The following is a 26452-nucleotide window of genomic DNA, read 5'->3' as shown; positions in this document are numbered from 1 at the left end:
CTATTTTTGCAGCTCTCAAAGCAGGTGTGTCACTTTTGATTCAAAGTGTATCATTGATTTTTTTTTTTTTGCACCGCACCCTGCGACTCATTCTCTACTCACACACTGCAAACATTAACTGTGATTTAGATGTGAACTTCATGTTTTACTGTGGAGTATAAAAAAAGGAAACTTGATGTTGAAGCCCAGGGGTGTATTTGCTGTAGCTCTTAACCAACACGAAAGCAGTCTGGCTGGATTCCACTTGGAAGAGAACAGTGAGCAGGCTGTTAATCTGACACCAGTAGACTGTGTCATGCAGCATTTGCAAAAATGTCTAAACATTGTCTCACTGTGATTTTTTAAAATACAGTATTCATAAAGATTAGTTTTGTCTTATGAGTCAGATTTGAACATCAGGTGCAGTCTGGATGAGACAGCAACAGCAATACAAGTTTTAAGGAGGGCCATTTTTTGTTAGACATGGAAGCACCTGTTTTACTTGACTTTCAAGAATGTGACTCAAAGACATGGGAGACAAGTGACAGTGTGGGACGTTGTGATCGTCCATGTATTTCTAGTTGCATACTGTAAGTGGACCTTTGGACGTTTTCTCATAGATATAATGCCATTTATTTAGATTTTTCAATTTAAAATTTGAATCACTAATGAACAGCGTCGCATCGTTAGTTGTAATAGCCAATCAAAAATGTGCAAGCTTTCAAGAAAGATGCACCAATACAGTAAATATATTGTCTTTTACAATAATACTCAACTATTTCTATAATTTCATATGTACCTGTGGCTCGAAAGCAGTCTGTTGCGAAAATGCATGGGTGGAATCAGTAGGGCGGGGGTGGTGGGGGGTGGGGATCAATCATTGATAACAGCTTCTCAAAATATCTACACTTTGTCCCCTAGTATCACGCACTTCATCTCTTTTTGGCTCTCCGCTTCTTTGACAATGTGACATTTTTATGGTTCAATTAAAAAAATAAAAAAAAAAAAGTATATTGTATGAGAAGACCTGATAATGGGTTTTTCCATTGCAGTATGCCAGTAGATATGCAGTGAAGAGTGGCCAACTGTAATTTTTTTTGCAATGGTACACTTCAGTTGAATTCAGCTGCTTCGCTTGGTATGGGATCATTGGGGGGTCTTAAATAGTTTTAAGAAAAAAAAAAAAAAAAACTTCCAGAAGTGTTACCCAAAGATATGGGGTGTGCTCACGCTAGGCCACTACCACCTTGATTTTTTTTTTTAAATAAACACTAGAAATATTACACGCAAATTTCCCTGTAAGCTCAGTCCCACACATAATGTACGTGTTATATATTGAATGCCATCTCTCCTCTTGCCATATTATTCATGATAGCCACCGCTGTGCGCAATAGAAAAACAGAACTACTGTGAATAATACACAGCACGGGCAGACCACGCTGGGCCACGTGTGATGTCACTTGATTACTGTCAGCATGTGTTTGGGAATGTTGACTTCCAGGTAACCGGCAGGTTGTGTTGGGTGTGAGCTGGGCTCGTGTGGTAGAGTAAAAGGTGTCACCACGGAGACCATAAAAAGGGGAGGGGCCTAGGGTGGAGCCGACAGTCGAGTGGGGGGAATGCAAGCAAGATTGAGCCTGCAGTAGTGGTTCATTTGCTGACTTGCAACATGGTTTTAGGAGCAAGTAGCCAGTGAGGAATACAAGAAGACACTAGATATTTGTAACCCTCTCACACACTGTATGGCTTTGTGAGAGAGATTTGCTGAGCTCATCAACCACCCACCCCCCCACCACCGCCACCGACATGCTGACTGCTGGTGTGTGGCTGATGGCCCTGCTAGGCCCAGTGCAAGGCTGGGGCCTGTCACCGGCAGCTGACGACAATGCTGCGCCAGACCTCCAGTGCAGCCGCTGCTTCCACGGGCAGACATTTCCTCAGTGGGAAGGCTTGGCGCCAAGCCCTATGTGTCACAGGACGCCCGGCGGCCACGACTTCGCCACCCTGCGCAGGCTCGACTGTGAAACGGCTGTCGCCTCGGCCCTCCGTCTAGGCCCTGGATGGATGCAGGGACAAGAGGGAGAGGAGCTTGTGGTAAGGGCACGTCTGTCACATTGGTGCAATTTACATTTCAAATTAGAGTTGCAACTGATTATTTTAATAATCAATTCTGTTGATTTTTTTTTTCAATTAATCGGTGAATCATGTTAAAAAAATAATAATTTCCATCCTTTATACAAAAACAGGACATTATTTCAAATTTAATATAAACATAAACTGATTATGATTCAGTTACTAATTTAGTCCGTAAATGTTGATTTTTATTTTTTCCCCAAAGTAAAACAATCGTTTATAACAAATTATTAATTTGGTAATCAGTTGTTCGTTGCACCTCTATTTCAAGTACTGCATATGCTGTTTGGAAATGCTGTGGTCCTGTGATTTTCAAACTTATAACACCAATTGGTACCTTTTTTTTTTTTTTTTAACTATCATGACCGACAGTAAACTACAGCAGCACAGTAGTAGCAAGTGTTCGGCAGGTTTTATTTATAACAAGTATATTTAATATTGTAGGCCACTGGGGTGGCACGGTGGCGACCAGGTTAGCACATCTGCCTCACAGTTCTGAGGACCGGGGTTCAAATTACGGCCTCGCCTGTGTGGAGTTTGCATGTTCTCCCCATGCCTGCATGGGTTTTCTCCGGGTACACCGGTTTCCTCCCACATCCCAAAAACATGCATGTTAGATTAATTGAAAACTCTTAAATTGTCTGTAGGTGTGGATGTGACTACGAATGGTTGTTTGTTTATATGTGCCCTGCGATTGGCTGGCAACCAGTTCAGGGTGTACCCTGTCTCTTGCTCAGAGTCAGCTAGTGAAGATAAGCGGTACGGAAAATGGATGTAAGCCACTGTAACATTATTCACTGTGTTGGAATATAGGGGGGGAAAAACTAGTTAAGTTGTTATTCAATTGAAATGCATTGCACAAAAATAAAATTGTACCTAAATAAATGCTACCAAATAAACAGTTTTTAAAAACTTCATGCAAATGTTAAAAGTTAAATACAACTGAACTGTAGGTAGTGATGATTTAGTGTACCACTAGAGGGAGCCCTCGTACCATAGCAAATCGATATCACTGCAGTGTAGTGTATTCTTTCATTGAAAGTCCTACTCATTAATGAAATCCGATACAAGAGTGAATCCCTTACAAAGGTAATCCCAGTTATTTACAATGACAGATTATTAACAATGTCCTTATCTGCAAATCTGACCGATATCTGTGGGGTCTTTTCCAGAATAAGTCAGACCCCTATGGAGATCAGGCATTTTTGATCCGTGTAATTACAAGGGACAGAAAGTTGGTCAAAGAAATATGGCACAAAAAAAGTAGAACGACAAACTTAGTGAGGATAACGTGAATCTATCAAACCATTGTCTCTAGTTATCTCTGCGAGATGAGCGCTTTTCAATATCCGGTCACTGGGTAATAAATCAATGTTGATTAATGACATCGTTACAACCTATGCTCTCGACTTTTTGTTACTAAATGAAACGTGTTTAACAGAAAGTAGCTGTAATACCATTTTAAATGAGGCGACACCAGCAAATTGGAATTTTATGAACAAGTGTCGAATAGGGATAAAAGGCGGTGGTATTGCTGTTATTTTGAAGTCATTATTTCAGTGTAAAGAAATTATACTGGGTGATGGATGGATTTGAGCTCTTTTGAATATCTCTGTTTTTTTAGTTAAAGGTGACCCAAAGGTTATTGTTTTAATAATTTATAGGCCTCCAAGATACAATAGAAAATTTATGGAGGACTTTTCAGAACTGCTGTCAGTTATTTGTACTGACTACAACTATTTTGTCGTAACAGGAAAGTTTTAACATTCATGTTGACAATAACATGGAAAAAAAATCGAAAGAACTCTCTGCTATACTCGACACATTTGACCTCTCGCAACATATTAAGAGTCCAACCCACACTCAAGGTCACATCTTCGACCTGGTCATCATTTCTGACCATTTTTGTGTATTCTTTGAATTACAGATTCTTCCAAACGTTCAGACAACCTCTTTCTATTCAGAAAAGGTACATAAATGAGAGTGCCGCCACTAAGTTTATGGAGACCATTGCTGTGCCACAAACTGAATGCTGAGACAGTTGATGAACTTTTGGATAATTTCACCTGTAAAATCTCAAATGTCATGAATGCTGTCGCTCCTATTAAAACTAAGACAATCTTGAGGCGACCAAGAACACCGTGGAGGAGCACAATGATGGTAAAGGCCTCTAAATCAAAGTGTAGGAAAGCAGAACGTAAGTGGAGAAATACTAAGCTCCAAATTAGAGTTAGTCAGGGCTAGACAGCAACACTTTTCTGAAATCATCAGTAAGAACTTCAACAATACTCGCACTCTGTTTGCCCCAATAAAGGTTTTTTCACAGTAAAAAAATTTTTTGATCTGCAACCCAATCCCCGACACCATCAACAATTGGTTTTGGCCACCACACAAAAGGAATTGACCAGCCCTCGGCCACCCCACCCAAAAATTTCTGGCTGCGCCATTGCACAATAGTAATGTATTACTGTGTGCAAATCGCTAGTCGACGTTGGCTGTAACAACTTTTGCTCCTACCAACCAACCAGAGGATGGAAAATTGCTGACGTAATGAATCTGATTGGTTAAAGAATCAGTCCTATTGTTAATCTAGTCATAGTTATAGGTACATGACATGGCACCAAATGGAAGGAAAAAAATATCCAAAATTCCACAATACTGGAAGCATTGCAACCAAGAGAAACACTATGAAATGAAGAGAAATATACTTAATTAAAGAAAATATATATAATACAACAAATATTAGAATTTGATAGTGTTAAAAGTTTAAATTCACTTTTTGGTTGTGTCACACAGGAAATAGAAGCGGATGGAGTCAAAGTGTCCATTCCAGCTCTTCTCAGAGGAGGCGAGCATGCGTCTCCAGCTACAGACTCCCCCCTCCAACGGTGGGACTGGGCCGTCTCCACTCTGGTTCGATCCAGCGTTGCCCCCGAGTGCAGCGCTCTGGGTGGGGAGCTCTACGTCCTAACAGGGGCGGGAGCACCCGGGGACGAGGGGTGTCAGGCGGGGCCGCTGCTGTGGTCCGCGGCGTGCTGCTCGGTCCCGGAGGCCGAGGGCGACTTCAGTGTGGGCTTGATCAGCGAGACGGGAAATGACGATGTCAACGAGAAACGAGTGAGCGTCAAGGAGCTGCAGGAGAGGCTGGGAGTGGAGGAGCTGTTCTCTGGAGGCTGCGCGGGGGCGGACGGGGAGTCGACCGGTGTCGCGCTGAGTCTTCACACCGGGGACCGCACACGAGAGTTGGCTGCAGATGAAATCGCTTTGGACAGCAAAATCGATGATGAAAGCGACTCTGATTCGAGCGAAGCGGATGCAAGTGATGCAGATGAAAGCGACCCAGATGAAAGCGAAGCGTTTGCAAGGGATGCGGAAGCGGATGTGACAGAGGAGTCTGCAGTGAAGACTGAGAGCAGCAGTGCAGAGGAGGCTGATGAGACGCGTTCTGTTGAAACTGTGCCTGAACAGGAGGACGAGGCAGACGCCAATTCCAGCAGCATTGTGGTCTCTATCTTCTCCACCACGTTGTCCATCCTCAAAGCTCCACTCAGGCCTATCTTCTCCAGAATCACTCAGTTCCCCGGACAGGTGAAAGATTTTCTTGTCTTCACTGTGTCCCAAAAGGGCCACTTTAATTTCCATCCTTCCATTTTCCATTCACACCTATGGGCAATTTAGAGTCTTTAATTAACCTACCATGCATGTTTTTGGGATGTGGGGGGGAAACTGGAGTACCCGGAGAAAACCCACGCAGGCACGGGGAGAACATGCAAACTCCACACAGGGGAGGCTGGACTTGAACCCAGATCCTCAGAACTGTGAGGCAGATGGGCTAAGCAGTTGGTCCCCGTGCCGCCCACTTAAATTTTTATTATTTATTGAATTGTTTTATGTTTTGTACATTTCACATCTGTTAAATATATTTATTAAACAGTGGACCCCCACAATTCTTGGGGGTAAGGGACCAAGCCTGACCGCGAATAGGCACATTTCTGTGAATAATTGACCGCCATTACAATTGGCATGTTTTTTTTTTTTTTTGTTTTGTTTTTTGACAAAGTGAGGGATTTGGTTAAAAAAAAAAAAAAAACATGAGCGGGTGAAGTTTCTGTAAAGAATGGGGGATAGGTTAAAATATGCGGGGGTCCTATATTTGACATTTTTACCAACCCCATTAGAGACAACCTGAATTATTTTAATTTATTGCTTTTCCAAACCCCATCTTTGATAACCTTTTGTTTCAATTTGATTTATGTACTTTTGCACATTTCACCACTTCATCAATTTTCCAAACCCTATCTCAGATAATAGGATTTTTTTCTTTTCATTTTAACACCCATACTTTTTCTGAATCTCAACTGAGGTAACTTTTTTTGTTTCGTCTTTTTTGCCTATGTATTTCAACATAATTCACAATTTTTCCAAACATCATCTTGGATATGATGGTTTTCTAAAATACATTTACATTTTTTTGTTTTCTATTATTAATCATTCCATGTTTTATGTTTATTAGTCTCTGACCTTTTAACTGAATTTATCCATTGAACCTTTTCTGAACCCCATCTGAGAACTTTTTTGAATTGTATTTTATTTAGGAAATTTCCTCTCAATTTAACATTTGTCATGTTTCTGAAGCCTATCTGACATAACCTTTTAATTTTTAATGTTGTTTTGTTTTGAAATCTTTTTTTTAATTCTTGGACATTTTTGTTCAATTTAACATCCGTACGTTCGATGTCTGAAATAACCTTTTTTTCCCCCCCCACATTTCGGCCGAATTGGTTTATGCTTGCACATTTTCAGATGACTTCAACATTACCACTTCTGTCTCCATAGCCCACCTGAATGTAAGCTATACAAGTCTCAGAGTTGTTTTGTGAGGCTTTTAAAAGATACATACAGTTTCTGAAGACATTGTCTGATTAGATATCAGTCCTTCATTCCTGTGACTCCTCCCAGAGTCAGGAATGAGGTTTGGCCGAGTTTCTGGCATCAGCGCAAACCACCCTCAGGTCTTCCGCTCTCAAATTGTGGCGTGTCCCTTTAACCAACGCCTTACTCCAATTAGTCGACAGGCGCGTCATCATCCTCAAAGAGACACCACACTTTCATCGTTAGATTATTATTATTTTTTTTACAAAATTGGTTAATTGAAATGTATTAATTCATTACATTTTTAATTTATCTAATTAAATAACTAGCAATTAACAGGTGCTATACATAAAGGGAGGCTGGAAACAGCCGCTGGTGCGGTTTCAATCGCTTTATTAGAAAAAAAAAAACTAACAAAATACAGTAATCAAAAGCACATTTTCAGCACATCTGCTGGGAGCGTCACTGTACATCACAGTGGCTAGTGCTAATCTAGCCAACAGTCCATTCTCATACATCCACTTACACGTAACTCAACAGAGTCGACCCATCTTTAAAGGCCACACACACAGATTCTCAGTCATTGTTACTATGGTAAAGAACCCACGTGGACAAAAATAATACCTGAACCTCATATGCCTATACTGTATTGTTCATGGGTGATGAAGAGTATGCATGAAACTTAAAAACATCTACATTATGGATTTCGTTTATTGCGGGGATAGTCTGGAACGTAGCCTTGGCGATAAATGAAGGATTACTGTACGTCGCAGGCATACAGTTGATATAAAGTCTACACATCCTGGTTTGAATGCCAGGTTTTTGTGATGTAAAAAAAAAAAAAATGAGACCTAGGTGAATCATTTTAAAACTTTTTCTGCCATTAATGTGACTGATTACCTGGACCATAACACATTTTTCCCACGTGTTTTGGAGATTTTTGTCACTGTCCGATGAAACCAAGGTTGAACGTTTTGGCCGTTATTCTGAAATGTATTTTGGCGCAAACACAACACTGCTCATCACCAAAAGAAAACCGTAACAATAGTAGCATGATGCTTTGGGCCTGTTTTTCTTCAGCCGGAACTGGGGCCTTAGACAAAGTGGAGGGAATTATGAACAGTTCCAAATAGCTGTCAGTGGCAGCACCAAACCTCAGGCCTCTGCTAGAAAGAAAAAAAATGTCAGGAAAAACCTTCAGGAGCCTAGCAGAATAGATGAACTTTGTTTTTGATATATTTTTTTTAACTACATCTAAAAATGACAGGCCCACCCCTGGTAGAAGGTAATGTGAATAATGCTTAAAAGTTTTTTTTCTCTTTTAAGTGATGATGTGTCTCTTGATGCAGGTGACATATGTTCTCCGGGAAGAACTCGCCGTCCTCGCTGCTCTTCCAGGAGACTCCTTTTCCCTCTTCTACCTCTTGACGTCGGACCTGTTATCGTGGATGCGCTGGGCAGCCGAAACGCTGCTGGACATCCTGATGAACTGTGTCTATAGCCTTTACTACTGCGTCTCCTCCATGCTGGCAGAACTGCTAAACAGTTGCTTCACAGGTGTCACTGGCGTGGGGACGCTAGCCGGCGACACGGTCTGGATATTCGGGGACGCCCTGGGCAACACCTGGTGGGTAAGCAAGTTCTTCGGAGGGCGTCTTCTGAAGCAGAGCGGGGACTACGCCGGGACGGTGGCGATGGAGATGGGGGATCAGGCGCTAGCCCTGGGCGGAGGGACGGGCTGGCTGGCGTGGAGAAGCGTAGCCGGGGTGTTCAATATGTTCATCATTGGGGGGAATATCCTCATCGGGGTGGTGGATGTGGTGTTTGGGGCTTTCAAGGAAGGTTTTGGACAGGAGAAGGAAATGAAACCGGTCCACACTGTTTTGTCTGAGACTGAGTAGGAACATTTTGGAGTGGTTGTGTTTTTTCTTGCACTGGAATCTTATTTTCCCAACGTTTTTAAAGGCTTAACAATGAACATAAATTATTGTTTTGTTCTATTTAAAGAGGACATATTGTGGAAAATTTACTTCTAAATGGCTTCTATCTAAATAGTCGGGTCTTCGAGGACCAATTATGAAATTAAACTAAGTAAATATTTTACCTGCCTATTTCTGAAAATGTGTGTGAGCAAGCCGTTCTCTGCTTCCGGTACTTTTACATAACTGTGTGAATAATTTACATAATAGCCTCGGGACCTTGAGTTTGACACTTGTGGATGTAGAGGCACTATTATACAGACACACCCACATCTCCTGCTTGTGTGACGCCCCTGTCATCATGTTAAAGCCGAAAGGTAAGCTGAGCTGCATGGAGTTTTGTTTGATACACAGATTAGCATTAGCTTCTGATGAGTGGCATATACTCGATTGTGCGGTGAAGTTGGTGGCAGTGGGGGTGTATTTGTGTTTGGTGATGTGTCAATGTGCCATATACATACTGCAGTGTATGAAGTACTGCCTCCTTCAGTGAAAATGCTTTCATTGTCTTTTCAAGGATTCAAGAACTTTAATCTTCATACCAACACACATTTACACACGAAATTTGTTACCCAATGTCCCAGATTAGCCCAATAAGTCTCAAGGCTTGTGAAATATACATAGAGTAAGAAATAAGATAAAATAAGACAGGATAAAAAAAGATAAAAACACTTATTTGAACATTTGTTTACTTTTATGGGCACTTGTGTTATTAAAACATCTGGGAACTGTTTAAATTGTGGGGGAAAACATGTTTCCTTTAAATCAATGTTAACCAGTTCAACATTTTTTTTGGTGAAAATTACCTCTTAAGTGTGATAAAGGGAAGAACTGCTTGATGACACTGAATGTTCCTTTGTTTTATAATAATTGTAATAATGATGATTGGATGTGTTTGGGTTGTATGTTTGAATAAAAGAGAATTGCGGCTTATGTCTTCTTGTTCCAGCTATGAATCAACAAGGCCAGCCATTCGTTTTCTACAGCGCTTGTCCTCATTTGGGTCGCAGGTAACTGTCGTCCCTGCTGACCTAGGGCAAGAAGCGGGGTACACCCTGGACTGTCAACCACAGGGCACATATAGACCTGGACATCATGGACAATTTAGAGTCGTCAATGACCCTAACATGCATGTTTTTGGAATGTGCGACAGAGCCCTCGCAAGCGTGGGAAGCGCATGCAAATTCCACACAGAAGCTGCGATTCGACCCTCAACTGAAGCTCAAGCAGACGTTATGTGTCATACACAGTATATGTTTTGGCTACTCTTTCGTTCTCATCCTCTGCATGCACCCATTCCCATAAGGATCCTTATGGGTTTGAGTGCAGCTGGACGCAACTAATTGTGGGAGAATGTTGTGGGAATGAGAGGGGTGGTTATCTTTTTTTCCCCCCCTGTCTCTCTCCTGTATAATGTAGGTGATTTTTTTTTTTTAGCTTCAGTAAGGGGTAACAACTCGTGGCGACTTGTACTTTTTCCTCTCTTTGCAAAGATTTCTTTCTTTCTTGTAATAAAAAGCCACAAAGACAAAATTGCTTCCTTACTTATTCTGTCAGAAAAGATTTCCCAAAACAAAGGTTTAAACTGTAAAAATACCACAGACTATGATCCCAAAACAAAATAACATTTTAAACTCATCATACATTAGCCTTTGAAATAAAGAGTGATTTAATTTAAAATAAAAGCGCGGGAAGCGTGCATGTATGTGCGGCGACACTCCATAACTTCCACTAACAACCCAGGCTAAACTTAGCTCCTCCCCGACATAGAAAGATGTACGTCTCTCCGTTGAGATGTATTACTTTAGCTACTTCCTTGACACCGATCAATACTTTGAGGTGTAGGGTGCCATCTTATACTGTGAAAGAAAGCACAAAAACTCACTTCTTAAATAGATGAAACTACTACCAGTTTGATACACACTCATAAAATAACAAATTTGCTCAAATTACATTGTTTTTATTAAGAATCATTTACATTCATCTACACTACCAGGCAAAGGTTTGGACACAGTTTCTCATTCAATAGCCCTAGAAAGTGTCCAAATTGATAGTGTATGTGAAGACACTGATCATTTTGATGATTTCTCACAATAATTATCAAAATGATTTAACAAGGTTACGTTTTCAAATGATTACTTCTAAAACATTCCGGGGAAATCACAATGTTCGTTGTTCATTATTTTTAGAACAGGGTTAATCATGTGGTCCTTGGGGGCTATTTTATTTGTTTTGTAATGCCCTCGTATGTGGTGAAGGATGACACGGTCACTGATGCACTACAGTCACTTTATTACCACAAGCGGTAACAGAACAGCACATACAAGAGCTGCTATCGGTTATAACTAACACCCAAGCACTCCACATCCACACAGACTCCCTGACTTGGGGCACCTTTCAAGTTTAAACGTCCCTTTGATATTTCATCTTTGCTGATGTCACAACTGACCAACACGCCCACCCTAAACGGGCCACACTCAAAGTTGCAGATATTACATTACGGTGGAGCCTTGTTAATGACAGAAGAGAAAAAGAGAAAATTCACGCATAATTTATGGCCATTATAATTGGATTGAAAAAAAACTTTTTTTTTTCTTTTTTTTTTACCCCCAAAAAATTATTCAATAAGCAGGAATAAACCACCAACAATAATAATCTTCAAAGCAATCTAAAGTAAACTTCAAACAAGAAAAAAATGAAAAAAATAACTGATTGCAGTGTTATAATTGAATAACAACGATTCATTTTCTACAAAATCATGGTGAATATAAGTTATTTATTGTTATTATTATTATTTTTATTTTTACCAACAATAACTGCACTGTTCAAAAACTTTTTTTTTTTATAAGACTTATTTGGAAACTTCCGTTCTGGGACGGAAGCGGTGGCTGAAACCCGGAAGTGTTGTCCCATTGCGTCAGACTGTGCGAGTGCGGCGTGCCGTGAGTGAGTTCATGCGGCGAGCAGTTTTTGGACCAGCTGACGTTATTAATTGTTTCTTTCAAAGGTAGGAGCAACACACACGTCGACACATGCAAACTAACCACGGAAGCGCTTTTAGCCAACGTCCTACCTCGCGAGTAAAGCACGTAATTGTGGCTCAAACTTGAGGTTGACTTAGCATTGAGGTTGGTCCGCTTTTGACAGGTGGTGACAATCAAGCGTTACCGGCTAACTAACTAGATGATGCTCCCCCCCCCTTTCTTTCTCTCCTCGCTTAGAAAAGCAGCTCATCTAATTTTGTGTATAAAGTATTATGACTATTATTCTTGTACTGTATTTGGACATAAGAAGAAGAATCACCTTTATTGTCATGAACATGCATTCATGCACACGAAATTTGTTCTTTGCATTTTACCCATCACAGTGAACACATACACATGTTAGTAGAACACACTGTAGCAAGGGGGCAACTAACTTTTATGTCTCAAAAATGGGTGTCTCACTTGTGGATGAGCCACTCACGCGGGCACACCACAGCCCCTCCCCTCTCTCATGCACACTCCCTTTTCAAACGCTTAGAACTTTCTTTATAAATAATACTTTTTTAACATGGTTACATTTTATTGATGAAAACCCCCAGACAGATTTGCACACACTCACGTGCACACATAAAACAAAGGGGCGCCTTAAGGGCGAAAGGATGTGTTCTAAGAATTGCCACAACAAAACTAACACTAGACTTTGATGCACTGGGAAAAAAAGGTGATCAACAAAACAACACTGTTCCCATTAAAAGTAAATCTAAGTATTAACACTACAGTGCCTTTTTTTTGTTTTGTTTATTTTTTATATGTAAGCGTCTGGTTCTGGCTTGGCCCGCCTGTCAAATTTTAAGTCAATGTGGCACCTAAGCCAAAAAGGTTGCCCACCCCTGAGCTAAGAGAGTGAGAACAGGTGTCAAGGAATAAATGTATTTTAAGTTTAAATGTGTTTAAAGTGTATGTGAGAGGTAAAATTCTTCTTAAATTGTTTTATTTTTTTTAAATGGCCTCTCTATATCGCAGATTTTTTCACCTATCGTGGGTGGGTCTGGAGTGTACCCCCCCACCAGAAATGGGGGTTTACTGTATATGTTGTAATGCATCATGTTCCATCTAATACTTAAGGTCACAAGATCATGTTAGATAATAATAATGAGTATTCTCACCAGTTTTGGTTTTTAGTAGTCGAAATACTACATGGCATTATTACCACCCCATTTACTTAAATATGTGTCTCCAGCAGGGATGGCCACTCTTTATGTGTCCCCCCACCCTGACGACTTCCGAAGCCTCCTGGCTCTCTTGGCTGCCGAGGCGTCGCCGTCCTCTGGCGTCAAGACAGTCAGCGAGGACCCACCCGCTGGCCTCTGTGCCCGCTCCACACCCAGTTTGGTGCTTGGTGCTGGGGAAGGCACAGACGTGCTGAGCGGGGCCAACGCTGTGGCCTGGTACCTGGCCATGCAGGGAAAGAGAGCCGGCGCGGACGTCAAGCAGCAGAGCGAGGTGTGGCAGTGGCTCAGCTTCGCCGACAACGAGCTCATCCCGTTGTCCTGCGCCGTTGTCTTCCCCCTCATGGGGGCGATGCTGGATAAGAAGGTGAGTGTTTTTCATTTAGTTAACAGGGTGTCAAACTTTTTCATTGCGGGCCACATTGTAGTTACAGCTACCCGGGGGGAACAACAGTGAAACACCATAAATGTATAATTGCTAGGGGTGTCACAACAGCATGGCAAAATTGACGGTTTGGTACGTACGTTATTTTCATTTTTATTAGTTTATGGTTCAGTTCATATTTGGTACGATAAGGGAACAAAATGCAAAACAAACTGAATGTTGAATGACAGCTAAAATGAAACCAACAGCTTAAATATTTTTTTTTTCATTTTTTAAGGAAAGTGCAGCATCAATACTTTTTAAGGAATTGAACAATGCAGACAAGTACACAATTGTTATAAAAACATTAATGGAAATAATATAGTATTTGTATGCTTTATTGTCAATCCTCAGTATGTGTAGAATATGCAGAGGGCTGAAATTTCTTTCTCAACGTCCAGTCACAAAAAAAAACAAAAAAACAATAATAATGCAATGCTTTCTTCTCAATGCCAACATAGTCTTTTGTTGTTAGAAGCGGTTATAGATAAAAGGAAATCTGAAGCTTCCCTTCACAGCATGCCCCCAGTCGCCACAAGTTCAAAGTAAAAAAGCAACTGTAGTGTCCATTGTCGAGTAACACACGTACACATACAGAAAAAATGTCTCCATTCTCCAGTCCCATCTAGAGCCAACTCACTCTCAAGCTCCGTTTCGCTCTCCTCTCCCCATATCCACGTTGCCGATGCAGCGCTCCTCAATCAGCTGCCCCCCCCGCCATACATCCAGTTGTCGGGCATCATCGCAGGCAGTCCACAAAACGGACTGTTGCAAAACAATGCTGTCCCATCCTGGCGCAAAAACATGTACCCCGCAGCTGTTAAGCAGCGAGAGACGTTTGTTTGGGTCTGATAACCGCCTCGTAAGTGTTCACTTGCAGATTTGCTGTTTGTGAATTAGTTTGTTTGTGCTCAGACCAAAGCCCTGTCTAGTATAAAAGTATTGCTGTGATGTCATCTTGTGGCATCTTGGAGGCAAGGAACTATGTTGAAGTGAGGGGAGGAGCTTCATGTCAACAGGCCATCGCCCTGTCTAATATACAAGTGGTGCTTTGCAGCCTTTTTAGGGGGCATCAACTACTTGATCCCTCGCTCCCTAACCCCTGCGATTAGCAAGGTAATACTAAAACATTTAATCTGTTTATGTCCAATTTTGCATGGAGCTCAAAACGAAAGGGCCACATAAAATGATGTGGAGGGCCTGATCTTGCCCGCGGGCCGCGTTTTGTCATCTGTGACCCATTGTGTTTATTGAGTGTTATTGACGTGGTGTTATGCACCAGCTCCAGCAGACTTCCCGTGTTGAGCTGTTGCGCGTGCTGAAGGTTTTGGATAAGATGTTGGAGCCAAGAACGTACCTCGTGGGGGAGAGCCTCACACTTGCTGACATGGCCGTGGCCTCGGCTCTTCTTCTACCCTTCAGATATGTGAGTATTCATATGTCTTTCACTTTTCTCTGTTTGTTGGAGCCCTTCTAAAAAGAGATGATTCATCTCAAGGGGTAATTCCTTAATAAAGGTATATTTCTGCTGAATCACTGTTCTACGTATACTCGTATAGGCTTTGGAACCATCCGACAGGACTGCATTGACCAACGTGACCAGATGGTTCACAACCTGCATCAACCAGCCACACTTCATCAAGGTGCTGGGGAAGGTGACGTTGTGTGAGAAGATGGTGTCAGTGAAGACAGACACTGAGGCCAAAACTTGTCCTCCTGCTGCTGCTAATGATGCTGCTAGTGACATGGCAGGAGCTACACTTAACGGTCTGCAAATAACTTGTGTACATTGGTTATTGTTGTTTTTGGCCAAAATGTAGACATTTAGACTCTTTCAGGGCCACCAAAGACAGAGGCCCAGCTGAAGAAGGAGGCAAAGAAGAGGGAAAAGCTGGAGAAATTCCAACAGAAGAAGGAGATGGAGGCAAAGAAGAAGACACAGCCAGCCGCAGAGGTAAAACTTCTCGAAAGTCACTTTTAGTTATTTTTGTGCTCAAGGGCCACATTTGAATTTTAAAACAGACAGATAGGCCTGGTCATTCATAGATGACGGGGAAAATATTTAAATGTGTAATGCAAAATATGTAATCATCTTATTTTAATAGTTTATTGGAATAAAATAATTGTCATTCTCATTTCTTTTAAATATTTGTAATTATGTAATTATTTCATAAAGCTGTGATGTAAATTTTTTTACCAATGTTTTTTAGTTATTAACAATAAACCAGTTAACTAATTATTTACTGATATAAATGTGAAAAAACTAAAAAGTACATTTAAATTAAACAATTTTAGAAAAAATTTCTAAATTAATGCAACCAAATATTACAATATTACTTGATAATGAAAATGCTTGATGGGCTGGATTAAAGAACAATGTGGGCAGCTTGTGTTGTGGTGATTGTTAAAAAAATATGATTTATTCTGGTCTTTTTAATTTTTATTTCTTTTTTTTTTTTTTTTTTTAAAGAAAAAGACCAAACCTGAGAAGAAAGAGTTGGGGGTCATCTCATACAACATTCCTACTCCCTCTGGGGAGAAAAAAGGTGAGTTTAAAAATTTGTTTTTGTTCTTGGTGTCATTAAATTTTATGGGCAGGGGTTGAAGATAATGCATAATAGTCTACAATAACAGGGTAGTTCAGTCATAATTACGTAAATATTTGTATGAAAACTACTTTTAGGCAATGAATATAAATCAATCAAATGAAAAGCAATAAGTACGACGGTAACCTTGTCGTGCTCACCATTATTGGCTCCCATGAAGTTTAACTACGAAATGTGTACTATCTCCTGAAGAAAATGAATCAAGTGAAACCACATTTTTCTATGGAGAACTTGTTTGACACAAAAGAGCAAATGATAAACAATATTTAATGGACAGGTGAAACAAAAAATAGATCTTTGATGAAACAAAAATAGAGCTTTTTGGCAATGCACACAAACTGTATTTGACCAGACGGCGCAATGAAGCCTTCAAGGAAAAGCCCACCCTGCCAGCAGTCAAGCATGGTGGAGGATCCATAATGCTGTGGGGCTGCTTTGCGCTCCATCTGGTACTGGAGGCCTTGACTGTATCACAGTTATCATGAAATAAGAAAATTATCCAAAGATCTTAGTACTCAGTGTAAGAAAACTTGGTTTGAGGTGAAGCTCATGGGTCCTCCAATAAGACAAAGACCCAAAGCACACATCCAACAGCGCACAGGAATGGTTGAAAAGGAAACAATGGACTGTTTTAAAATGGCCAGCAATGAGTCTTGATCTCAATCTAATTCTAACTGCCACTGAGGAAAAGAACCCTTCAAATGGTCAAGCGCTTGAACAACTCGGAAAGGAAGAGTGGGAGAAAAGCTTCTAGATGGATAAAATATCAACGAATATTGAGGGGTGCCAATATTGCTGCACATGCTGTTTTATTATGATTTTTTTTTAAATTTGAAATTACAATATCGGTGGTGAAGACTGGTTAGCACAGCTGCCTCACAGTTCTGAGGACCCCGGTTCCAATCCGACCTCGCCTGTGTGGAGTTTGGATGTTCTCCCCGTGCCTGCGGAAAATGAATGAATTACAATATCTAAGTTCATTTATTCATTTTCCGTACAGCTTATCCTTACTACGGTCGGGAGCGTGCTGGAGCCTATGCCCGCTAACTGTGGGTGAGAGGCGGGGTACACCCTGGACTGGTCGCCAGCCAATCACAGGGCACGTATAGACAAACAACCATTCACATTCACACTTACGGGCAATTTAGAGTCTTCAATTAACCTACCATGCATGTTTTTGGGATGCAGGGTAGGTTGTGGTAATTATTAGTAAAGGTGCAACAATTGATCGATTAATCGACAATCAATTGGTTATTTACTTTAATTAATTGTTAATTGATTTTGATAATTAATCGTTTAGACCTTGTTCAACTTCAAATTGTCGAAATCCTGGGAATTTCAGCCTCAGTACAGTACTTACAGTAAATACACTCATGAAAGCAGACTGATTATCTTTGTGTTTAATCAAAATAAGACATTTGCAAACATCTGCTTTTAACTCGGAAAATAATGATCAACATTTTTGTCCATTTTCTGACGTGTTAAGGACCAAACGAGTCACTGGCACAACCATGGGGTTGTCTTTAACCTCTTTGAAGTGCCCTCTCTTTGTGTTTGTGGGGCTGGAACGGATTAGTGGCATTTACATTCATTTCAATCGGGAAAGATGATTTTAGATAACAGTGTATAAGCCTCCATTATCCTGCTGGTAAAGAGGCTGTGTGACATAAATAATAATAATAATAATAATAATAACAACTACATTTAGCCTCAACTGAATATTTCAATCTTTTTTTTTCTGCTGTTAGATGTCATCAGTCCGCTCCCTGACTCGTACAGTCCTCAGTATGTGGAGGCTGCTTGGTACCCGTGGTGGGAGAAGCAGGGATTTTTCAAGCCAGAATACGGGGTAAGGACGTTGCATGTTCTCAAATAGTGGCTTTCACGCTAATAAATGCAGTGTCTCAATTTATCGCTGGGTGCGTCTTTCTCAGTTACGGGCAGTAACTGTAATTTAATCGTTCATAGACATCAAAGAGTTAACTGATGAACCCACTTAAACTCGGTTGCTAACCGAAGAATAAAAGCAATGCAATAATGTAAAAAAAAAAAAAAAAGTCACTGAGACATTTTCCAATACATTATGACGTGATTGTTCCACAATGTTCGGTGTGTCCATGTTTATGTTCCAGGGAGCTACACAACAGTCAGCCTTTTTCATTTTACTTCATATCATTTTTTTACTTCCAATTTTTTATTTTCATTTTTTAAACTCCATTTTCAGTTGTCATGAATTGTCAAATATTATTTTAACTCTTTTGTTGTGACCTGCTCTACATTTATTATTCCCCACAAAACTAACAGTGCAAATTCTGGTTTTTAAACTATTTTTTAAATAACATTTTTAGATTTTGAAATAGGTCTACAAGGGTTAACAATGTTTTTTTTTTTTAAATAAAATATTCTTTAATGTTAAGAAATATTTGTACCATATTATATAATGTAATAATAATTATAATGCATTCAGAGCTGCCAACCTATAAAAATTCACTTCCCGGACAATTTGTCCAAATTAGTTTAAATTTCTATATTTTCAATATTTTTTTCAAGAACATTACCTCGCGACAGTCATAATCGTGAATAAATTATGGCTTCAGTGTTTTCAATTTGAATGTTTTATGACATCAACCTTGTAATGGTGGACGCAGTTGCAGCCTGAATCAAAGTGCGAGTATATGAGATTTCGACTTGCCATCATCAAATATATCGGTGTCTATGGATTAATTCACCTTTGCCAATTCTGTTTTCAACCCTGGTAACAAAAAAAGAAAAAGAAAAATGCAAGTCTATTAAATCACATTAATCAGATCTCAAACATCAAAATTAAAACTCACCACTCTATTTTGCAAACAAACAAATAACATTGCTGATAGATTGAATTGGATAGTTTATGCATGGACAATAATATTGGATTCTATTTTGTGCAGTGTGCTTCTTGTATACGTCTTCTCTTGCATGCTATTTATATTACCTATATCCACAATTGCTGTTGAAATGATGCAAATTTTCCCATGGTGGGACGGATAAAGGTTATCTTGTATTAACAAATATTTAGTAATCACTGCCATTGACGGCTGTTGAATTTGAGTATCCATGCTAACATGGAGGACTGGCAGTGAAAGAGTTAATAATAATAATATACTTTTAATCTGCCCACATTCTGAAGTAATGTGTACAAAAATGAAAAAACACATTAATTCGCCTGTTATTTTTTTGTGCAAAGTTGGTTACTCCCCGCGAAAACACGGTTAAAGCCAAACCTACGGTATGTGATGAGTGTATTGTTTCACCAAATCACTTATTTCGATGTTTTGCTACTGCTTGTAATGATAGCTTAGCATTTAGCGTGGCTATGACATTGTCTTCGCCGATCCACTCCTCGTCCTCCCTTCGTGACACTTTTGTAAGCAGCATGGTAAGTAGTGTAGCTTATTCGCTACATTAAAGGTCTCCCACCTAATTATTAGGGGAGATAAATTTCCTTGGCCATAATATGATAATATATGTTATATAATCACATCACTGACTGTCATATTTTCAACAGAGGCAAAGTATAAGTTGTCCAAACCCCAAAGGCATCTTCATGATGTGCATCCCTCCGCCCAATGTGACCGGATCACTCCACCTGGGTCACGCCCTCACCAACGCCATCCAGGATTGCTTGACCAGATGGTAACAATGCTTACAGTTCAAACTACATTGAAGCTCAGAATTGTCGGATGTTGATCCACTTCCCGTCTGCGTCTAGGCACAGAATGCGCGGCGAGACCACGCTGTGGAACCCGGGCTGCGACCACGCCGGCATCGCCACCCAGGTGGTGGTGGAGAAGAAGCTGATGAGGGACAGGGGCATGAGCCGCCACGACCTGGGCAGGGAAAAGTTCATTGAGGAAGTGTGGAAGTGGAAGAACGAGTGAGCGGACAACACGCCGGATGAGATCTTTTATGTGAAGAAACGTTTGTTATACTGCCACTGTGTGTGCCACAGGAAAGGAGACCGTATCTACCACCAGCTGAAGAAGCTGGGCTCCTCTCTGGACTGGGACAGAGCGTGCTTCACAATGGACCCCGTGAGGATTTCCCAACTCATTTCAACATAAGCTTGCAAAACACCCTACTCAAACTCCCTTTTTTTATTTTTTATTTTTTTTTATTTTTTATTTTTTTGGTTCACAGAAACTTTCCTACGCAGTGCAGGAGGCTTTCATCCGCATGCATGACGAGGGGGTGATCTATAGGAGCAAGAGGCTGGTCAACTGGTCTTGCTCGCTCAACTCCGCCATCTCAGACATCGAGGCAAGTCGCAAAGGATGCTGGGATCGTATTCAGGGGTCAAACACTTGTATTGTTAAAGGACTTGGGTATTTTCCGGCCAAATATTAATGTTACACAAAACCGCAATTAATGGTGAGGCCTGCACTAACTCAATTAAACCATAACTAAAATACAAGCACTTTAAAGAGGTCCAGTCTAGGACTAGTTTTATATATATATATATATATATATATATATATACACACACACAGTATATATACATAATCATAATTTAACACTCAATGTATTTAATATTTTGAATATATTGTCACTGTCCAAAACAAGAATGTGCAGCATTTATTTTTAAAATAAATAAAATATATTTTATTGCATGCATCAATTAGTTGTTGGTAAAATAAATACTCTTAAAATAAATGAATATTGCAAAAATACTTGTGTAAAGTAAATAAAGAATTAAAGGCCTCCGCTAATAAATATCTGGCCAGTAATGGGTATATGGTCACCTCTGCAGTTGAATCAGTAAATATTGAATTAAATTAATAAATTGCTAATACATGAGGTAGACTTGAGTAAAGTCGATTTTGCATCATAAATACTACAAACCCTGCACAAGTTAAAAATTAGACAACAGTAAATTGTTGGAAAAGCATATTAAATTACTATTAATTAGTTATACATGTCAAGTCTAGGTTTCTATAGGAAGGCGTGGTGGTGTTGAAATTCCAAAGTTTACAATGACCGGCACAAATATCGGTGGCGTTTGCATTCCAAGTGCTGCTTGCTTTCCAGGTGGACAAGAAGGAGCTAACGGGCAGAACGCTGCTGCCTGTTCCAGGCTACAAAGACAAAGTGGAGTTTGGAGTCTTGGTGTCGTTTGCCTACAAGGTGGACGGTTCAGGTACTTGAGCAGAACAATTCCCATCAAGCCGAACTCATTTGCATGTTCACGCGGTAACTATTGCCACCATTGTCAGACGAGGAGGTGATCGTGGCGACCACTCGTATCGAGACCATGCTGGGCGACACAGCTGTGGCCGTGCACCCCGATGACCCCAGATACCAACACCTGAAAGGGAAGATGGTGTTGCACCCCTTTTGCGACCGCAAGATGCCTGTTGTTTTTGACGACTTTGTGGACATGAGCTTTGGAACAGGTAAGAGCAGGGTTCTCCAGCTTACGCACATATTTATATTTGATTTGTCACATTTTAACCAGCTTTATAAATGTGAGAGACACCTCCATATGACGAGGGAAAAAATTGGCAAGTGAGATGCTGACTGTTCTTATATTTTGTAGTGTACAAATGGGATTTTATATCATTTATTTTGCAGATTTTCACCTATTTCGGATGGATCTAGAATGTATTCTTCCCTGTATTCTTATGTTCCTCTGCACCGTTTGCCCTTCAGGTGCTGTGAAAATCACGCCGGCTCACGACCATAACGACCACGATGTCGGCATGCGACACAGCCTGCCCTTCATCAACATCCTGGACGAGAACGGCCTGCTCATTAACGTGCCCCCTCCCTTCCTGGTACAGTAGCGCGCCTCTCACATAACAATGTTCCCTGCGTTCCCTGCTGTGACACCACTGTGGTTGCTCAGGCACTTTTTCATGCCTTAATTTTTCTTCTCAAGGGCATGAAGCGTTTCGAGGCCAGGAAAGCAGTGTTGGAGGCGCTCAAGGAGAGAGGGCACTTCAAAGAGGTTAAAGACAACCCCATGGTTGTGCCAGTCTGCAGGTGACACTGACCACATACAAACTTTGTGCTCTCATTCAATTCGACATTCTCTTTTCATGAATACCTGTGTAATTTTGACTGGGTCTTTTTTGTTGTATTTGTTTTTTTGTGTTTTTGTGTGTGAATTTTTTTGTTTCATGCGTGTTATTTATTATTATTGTTTGTTTGTGTGTGTGTGTGTGTGTGTGCGCGCGTGTAGTCGTTCCAAGGACATTGTGGAGCCCCTGCTGAAGCCCCAGTGGTACGTCAACTGCACAGACATGGGCAAACAGGCAGCTGACGCCGTCCGAGAGGGACGCCTCAAAATCATCCCTGACCACCACCTCAAGACCTGGTTCAACTGGATGGACAACATAAGGTCAGAAGTGTTACTAAAGACTACCTGGCATTTTTGCGGCAACAGCAAGTGAGCCCAGAGTATGGGAGGAAAAAAGCGAGCGCCTGTACAAACAATAACATATTTTTTACTTGTGGAGGCAGCACTTCAGAAAGGCTTGCTCACACACATTTTCAGAAATGGGTAGAACACAAAATATTTACGAAGGTGATTCATTTCACATTAGAAGGGTGGGCAAGCCATTAAAGTTAGTTTTCTATAATTTTCGATATCTCAGGGATTGGTGCATTTCCCGGCAACTGTGGTGGGGTCATCGCATTCCCGCTTACTTCATCACTGTCAACAATCCCGCCGTGAAACCAGGAGAGGTAAGATGACCGATAGTCATTAATTTGCAGCGTTATTATTAGGATTTATTAGGCCTTTCTTATGTCTGTCCTTCTAGGATATAGATGGTCATTACTGGGTGAGCGGGAGAACAGTTGAGGAGGCCAGAGAGAAGGCGGCAAAGCGCTTCAATGTGACTCCTGACAAAGTTACACTCAGACAAGGTCACTTTTTAATGACTAGCAAAAATACAGTGGAACCTCTTTTTTTGGATGATCCAATGAGAGACGCTGGGTTTGAATCTCGGCTCAGGCCTTCCTCTTTGTCCATAGGTGGGAGAGTGAATGGTTGTTTGTGTGTATGTGCTGTGTGATTGGCTGGCAACCAGTCCAGAGTGTATCCCGCCTGTTTCCCAAACTCAGCTGAAATGGGCTCCAGCTCACCCACGATCCTAATGAGGACATGTGCTACAGAAAACTATGGATAGATGTGCTGCTTAAATCCTCTTTAATATTTAATAAACTGCTGCTGCTGTTGTATTTCAGACGAGGATGTTCTGGACACTTGGTTCTCATCTGGCATTTTCCCCTTCTCCATCTTCGGGTGGCCTAATGAGGTGCAAACAAAAACACAGCACTGCGGGAAAAAGCTTAAAGACTCATTTTAGCTACAAAACTAAGTAGAAATGTCATTTTAATGTGCATTGAAACAAATTTTCTTGTTAATGACTCAGGACCTGAGCAGTGTTCTTCCCCGACACCTTTCTGGTCAGAGATCCTCGCATATCCAAAATCACTCCTTTTCAGGGGGGGAAAAAAGCTATTATTTTGCTTGCATTATCAAACATCACATCGTTGAAGTTAGTATTATACCTTTTAATTAGACTTTACACCGATCTGATCGGTTTGATCGGTATCGGCCGATAATTAGCATTTTATACTGATCAGCCGATCTGCTTTCATGTCATAATTCGCCGATCTGATCAATGACGTCATCTATGGGCTCTGCAAAAGACATTTACTCCGCGTCGCCGTTACGTATGAACCCAAAAGCTAGTTTCTTTTTAGCCTTGTCACGTGTCTTGTGGCGTAGTACTGTTAACTATTTGTCGGCCAATAAAGGTGAACTTGGTGATCGGTCCCAAAAATCATATACTGTTGCACACCAACAGCAATACAACACAACCGACGACTGTGGCAACGTCATCTTCCCAAACTCCTCCTAAGAGACATGAGTGATGCAATAAATAAAATGATGAGTTGACTAAGCAGTTTAATGGGCAGAAATGAATGTGCTCACACTTACCTTTGTGGCTGACCAGTTCCTTCTGGACTGAAACATTAGAGCGATCCATTTTTAACATTACAAGTGTATTCAAATGTATTTAACTTAACTATTTTTACACGTTATTGTCTAAAAACATGAAGACTTTATTTTGTCGTGACACATTGCCAGAAGACGAAGAGTTTCACAACCCTTTTCTGACAGTTGAGTGTTTAAGAGTGTTAATAGATTTTGTTCTCAAGCTATTTTCAACACTGTAAATTGGTTAATCATGTGTAAAAATAACAGATGACGCGGGGACAATTTATATTAACGATTTATGTAAAAAAGGTGAAATTAACCATAATGTATTTGTACATATGAGGTTTCTGCCCAACAGCGGTTTTGACGCAACATATCTAGGCTTCGACTAGATGCAGAAAATAACTTTCCTTCGACCAACATCGTACCTTTCCTTTGACAAACCGTATTAAGTTACACTATCCCATTTCGAATTAAAACAGGAAAATATATTAATATATTGGTCAATTCATGACTCAAACTACAATTTTACCGTTGAGCTTCTTGTTAGAGAAGAGCAAGTTGTACAAAAGGTACTGAAACACTGAACAGTTGGACATGTGTGTTCAAAAGTTTAGAGAAGGTCAAATTAAGTTCACCTTCAAAGGTTATAATTCATTTCTTGTTCGTTCTGAAATTTTGTCCCAAAAGCTGAATATACCAAACTTTATGTAAGCAGTGTATACTGTACTCTGTCATAAAGCCCTTGGTGGCTGCTTTCCAAATCTGTAGTTATTAAGTCATACTAACCACTAACTCAACTTATAAATCAGCACAAAAAACACCTGATACACATCGAAGATTTTAGAAATATCTTCTTAAATCCCAGTATCCTTTCCTATTTGTAAAGACTCAGGACCTGAGTGTGTTCTACCCCGGCACCTTGCTGGAGACTGGTCACGACATCCTGTTCTTCTGGGTGGCTCGCATGGTGATGATGGGCATCAAACTGACCGGCAAGCTCCCCTTTAAAGAGGTGAGATCCATCACGGCGACGAAACACTACAGGGGGGTTGTGAGGGTGACTCTTGTTAGTGTAATGTAATTAGGACAACAACAACAACGAGTAGTGATGTATTTGTTCACAGGTTTATCTACACGCCGTCGTGAGGGACGCCCACGGAAGGAAAATGAGCAAATCTCTGGGCAACGTCATCGACCCTCTTGATGTTATTACTGGGATCTCCCTGGAGGTGAAGCCTAATCGCTCCTTGATGCATGCAACACACACACACACACACGGTCTTTTGTTCTTTACATTGCCCCCTCCCCCGAGAACCATCCTCTTCTGCAAGCTTTATTAAGCAGCCAAAGAGCTTTTATTGAAGCCATCCGTCATGAATTTACTAGCCGTGAGGACTGGTGTTGATGGAGAAAGCCACCAGAGGGCACTGGAGCACTTCTTGCAATTGCTGTGTGCCTGCTTGTTGTATTGATGAGCCCACTTTACTCCTCCCAACCTCCCCCCAGGGTCTGCATGCACAGCTTACGTACAGCAACTTGGATCCAGTGGAGGTGGAGCGTGCCAAGCAGGGCCAGATGTCAGACTACCCCAACGGCATTCCAGAATGTGGCACAGACGCCCTCCGATTCGCCCTGTGTGCATATACTAGCCAAGGTGAACGAGTGACACACATATTTTGCCTCTGACCAGACGTGGCAATGAATCTTGTCTTTTGGCAAGACACCGCAACATATCTTGCCTTCTGAGAAATGCACCAAGATAATTTGCTTTTAACCCATGCACTGCCACGAAACTATATATTCGTCAATTGGAATCCAACCATTTCCTACCATCGACCGAAGTACGTTTTTCAACGGGCAGGCGTGAAAGAGTGGAGCCCGTGTGTATTTGTTTGTTTGTTTATTTGAGTGGGACAATGCACATTAAGCTACACATCTGCAAAAAAGCATTCATCTAAATGCACTGTGGCTTAACTTCATCAATTGTCCTAAAGTGGAGATCATAAAACGCATACAGTAAAAAGACAATACACTATGACAAATGGAGGGAACATAAAAAATATTACATAAAAATAGGTCACGGTTCACATAAAAGGTTAAAATTCATACATAAAACAGAGGAGGAGGAGAGTTTAGCCATGAGAGCACATCTGCTTTGTTTTTAACCACTGTTGTTTGAAGGTGGTGTAATTGTCACATTCGTTTGTGAAATTCAGGTTTGTGAACCACTGTAATGACAAAGACATCCCTGTAGAT

At 40.8% G+C, this 26452-nt stretch overlaps 2 protein-coding genes across 4 annotated transcripts in view; both read left to right on the top strand.

Annotated features, from left to right (window-relative positions):
* Positions 1-1586: 1586 nt before the first annotated feature.
* On the top strand, positions 1587-9896 carry LOC133479780 (uncharacterized). Its single transcript, XM_061777169.1, has 3 exons — positions 1587-2073; positions 4909-5700; positions 8334-9896. Exons 1-3 carry the CDS (start codon positions 1786-1788, stop codon positions 8883-8885), a joined length of 1632 nt encoding a protein of 543 aa, XP_061633153.1. The 5' UTR covers positions 1587-1785; the 3' UTR covers positions 8886-9896.
* Positions 9897-11841: 1945 nt separating this feature from the next.
* The window catches only part of vars1 (valyl-tRNA synthetase 1), a 21616-nt gene continuing 7005 nt past the window's right edge, over positions 11842-26452 (top strand). Inside the window, exons 1-22 of one of the 3 annotated variants that reach the window (XM_061776136.1) lie at positions 11842-11970; positions 13188-13543; positions 14883-15026; positions 15160-15367; positions 15439-15554; positions 16071-16146; positions 17955-18055; positions 19751-19878; positions 19955-20119; positions 20195-20276; positions 20383-20502; positions 21271-21379; positions 21456-21635; positions 21892-22016; positions 22121-22224; positions 22424-22582; positions 22839-22929; positions 23007-23112; positions 23434-23504; positions 25083-25208; positions 25321-25425; positions 25703-25850. In XM_061776136.1, the coding sequence (XP_061632120.1) occupies positions 13193-13543; positions 14883-15026; positions 15160-15367; positions 15439-15554; positions 16071-16146; positions 17955-18055; positions 19751-19878; positions 19955-20119; positions 20195-20276; positions 20383-20502; positions 21271-21379; positions 21456-21635; positions 21892-22016; positions 22121-22224; positions 22424-22582; positions 22839-22929; positions 23007-23112; positions 23434-23504; positions 25083-25208; positions 25321-25425; positions 25703-25850 (2815 nt within the window). In that variant the 5' untranslated portion in view covers positions 11842-11970; positions 13188-13192. Of the gene's footprint in view, positions 11971-13187; positions 13544-14882; positions 15027-15159; positions 15368-15438; positions 15555-16070; positions 16147-17952; positions 18056-19750; positions 19879-19954; positions 20120-20194; positions 20277-20382; positions 20503-21270; positions 21380-21455; positions 21636-21891; positions 22017-22120; positions 22225-22423; positions 22583-22838; positions 22930-23006; positions 23113-23433; positions 23505-25082; positions 25209-25320; positions 25426-25702; positions 25851-26452 lie in introns of those variants that run through there. The other 2 variants (XM_061776135.1, XM_061776138.1) reach the window with 2 other exon arrangements.

The sequence above is a fragment of the Phyllopteryx taeniolatus genome, chromosome 6, assembly GCF_024500385.1.
Source record: "Phyllopteryx taeniolatus isolate TA_2022b chromosome 6, UOR_Ptae_1.2, whole genome shotgun sequence".
Classification (NCBI taxonomy): Eukaryota; Metazoa; Chordata; class Actinopteri; order Syngnathiformes; family Syngnathidae; genus Phyllopteryx; species Phyllopteryx taeniolatus.
The sequence above is the reverse complement of the archived record's forward strand: the minus strand, read 5'-3'. Positions and strand labels throughout refer to the sequence as shown.

Excerpts from the sequence above, each read along its gene's own strand:
- LOC133479780 (XM_061777169.1), top strand. The coding sequence starts at position 1,786 with ATGCTGACTGCTGGTGTGTGGCTGATGGCCCTGCTAGGCCCAGTGCAA. Across the intron at positions 2,074-4,908 it reads AAGAGGGAGAGGAGCTTGTG|GAAATAGAAGCGGATGGAGT; the intron begins GTAAGGGCACGT and ends TGTGTCACACAG. Across the intron at positions 5,701-8,333 it reads TCACTCAGTTCCCCGGACAG|GTGACATATGTTCTCCGGGA; the intron begins GTGAAAGATTTT and ends CTCTTGATGCAG.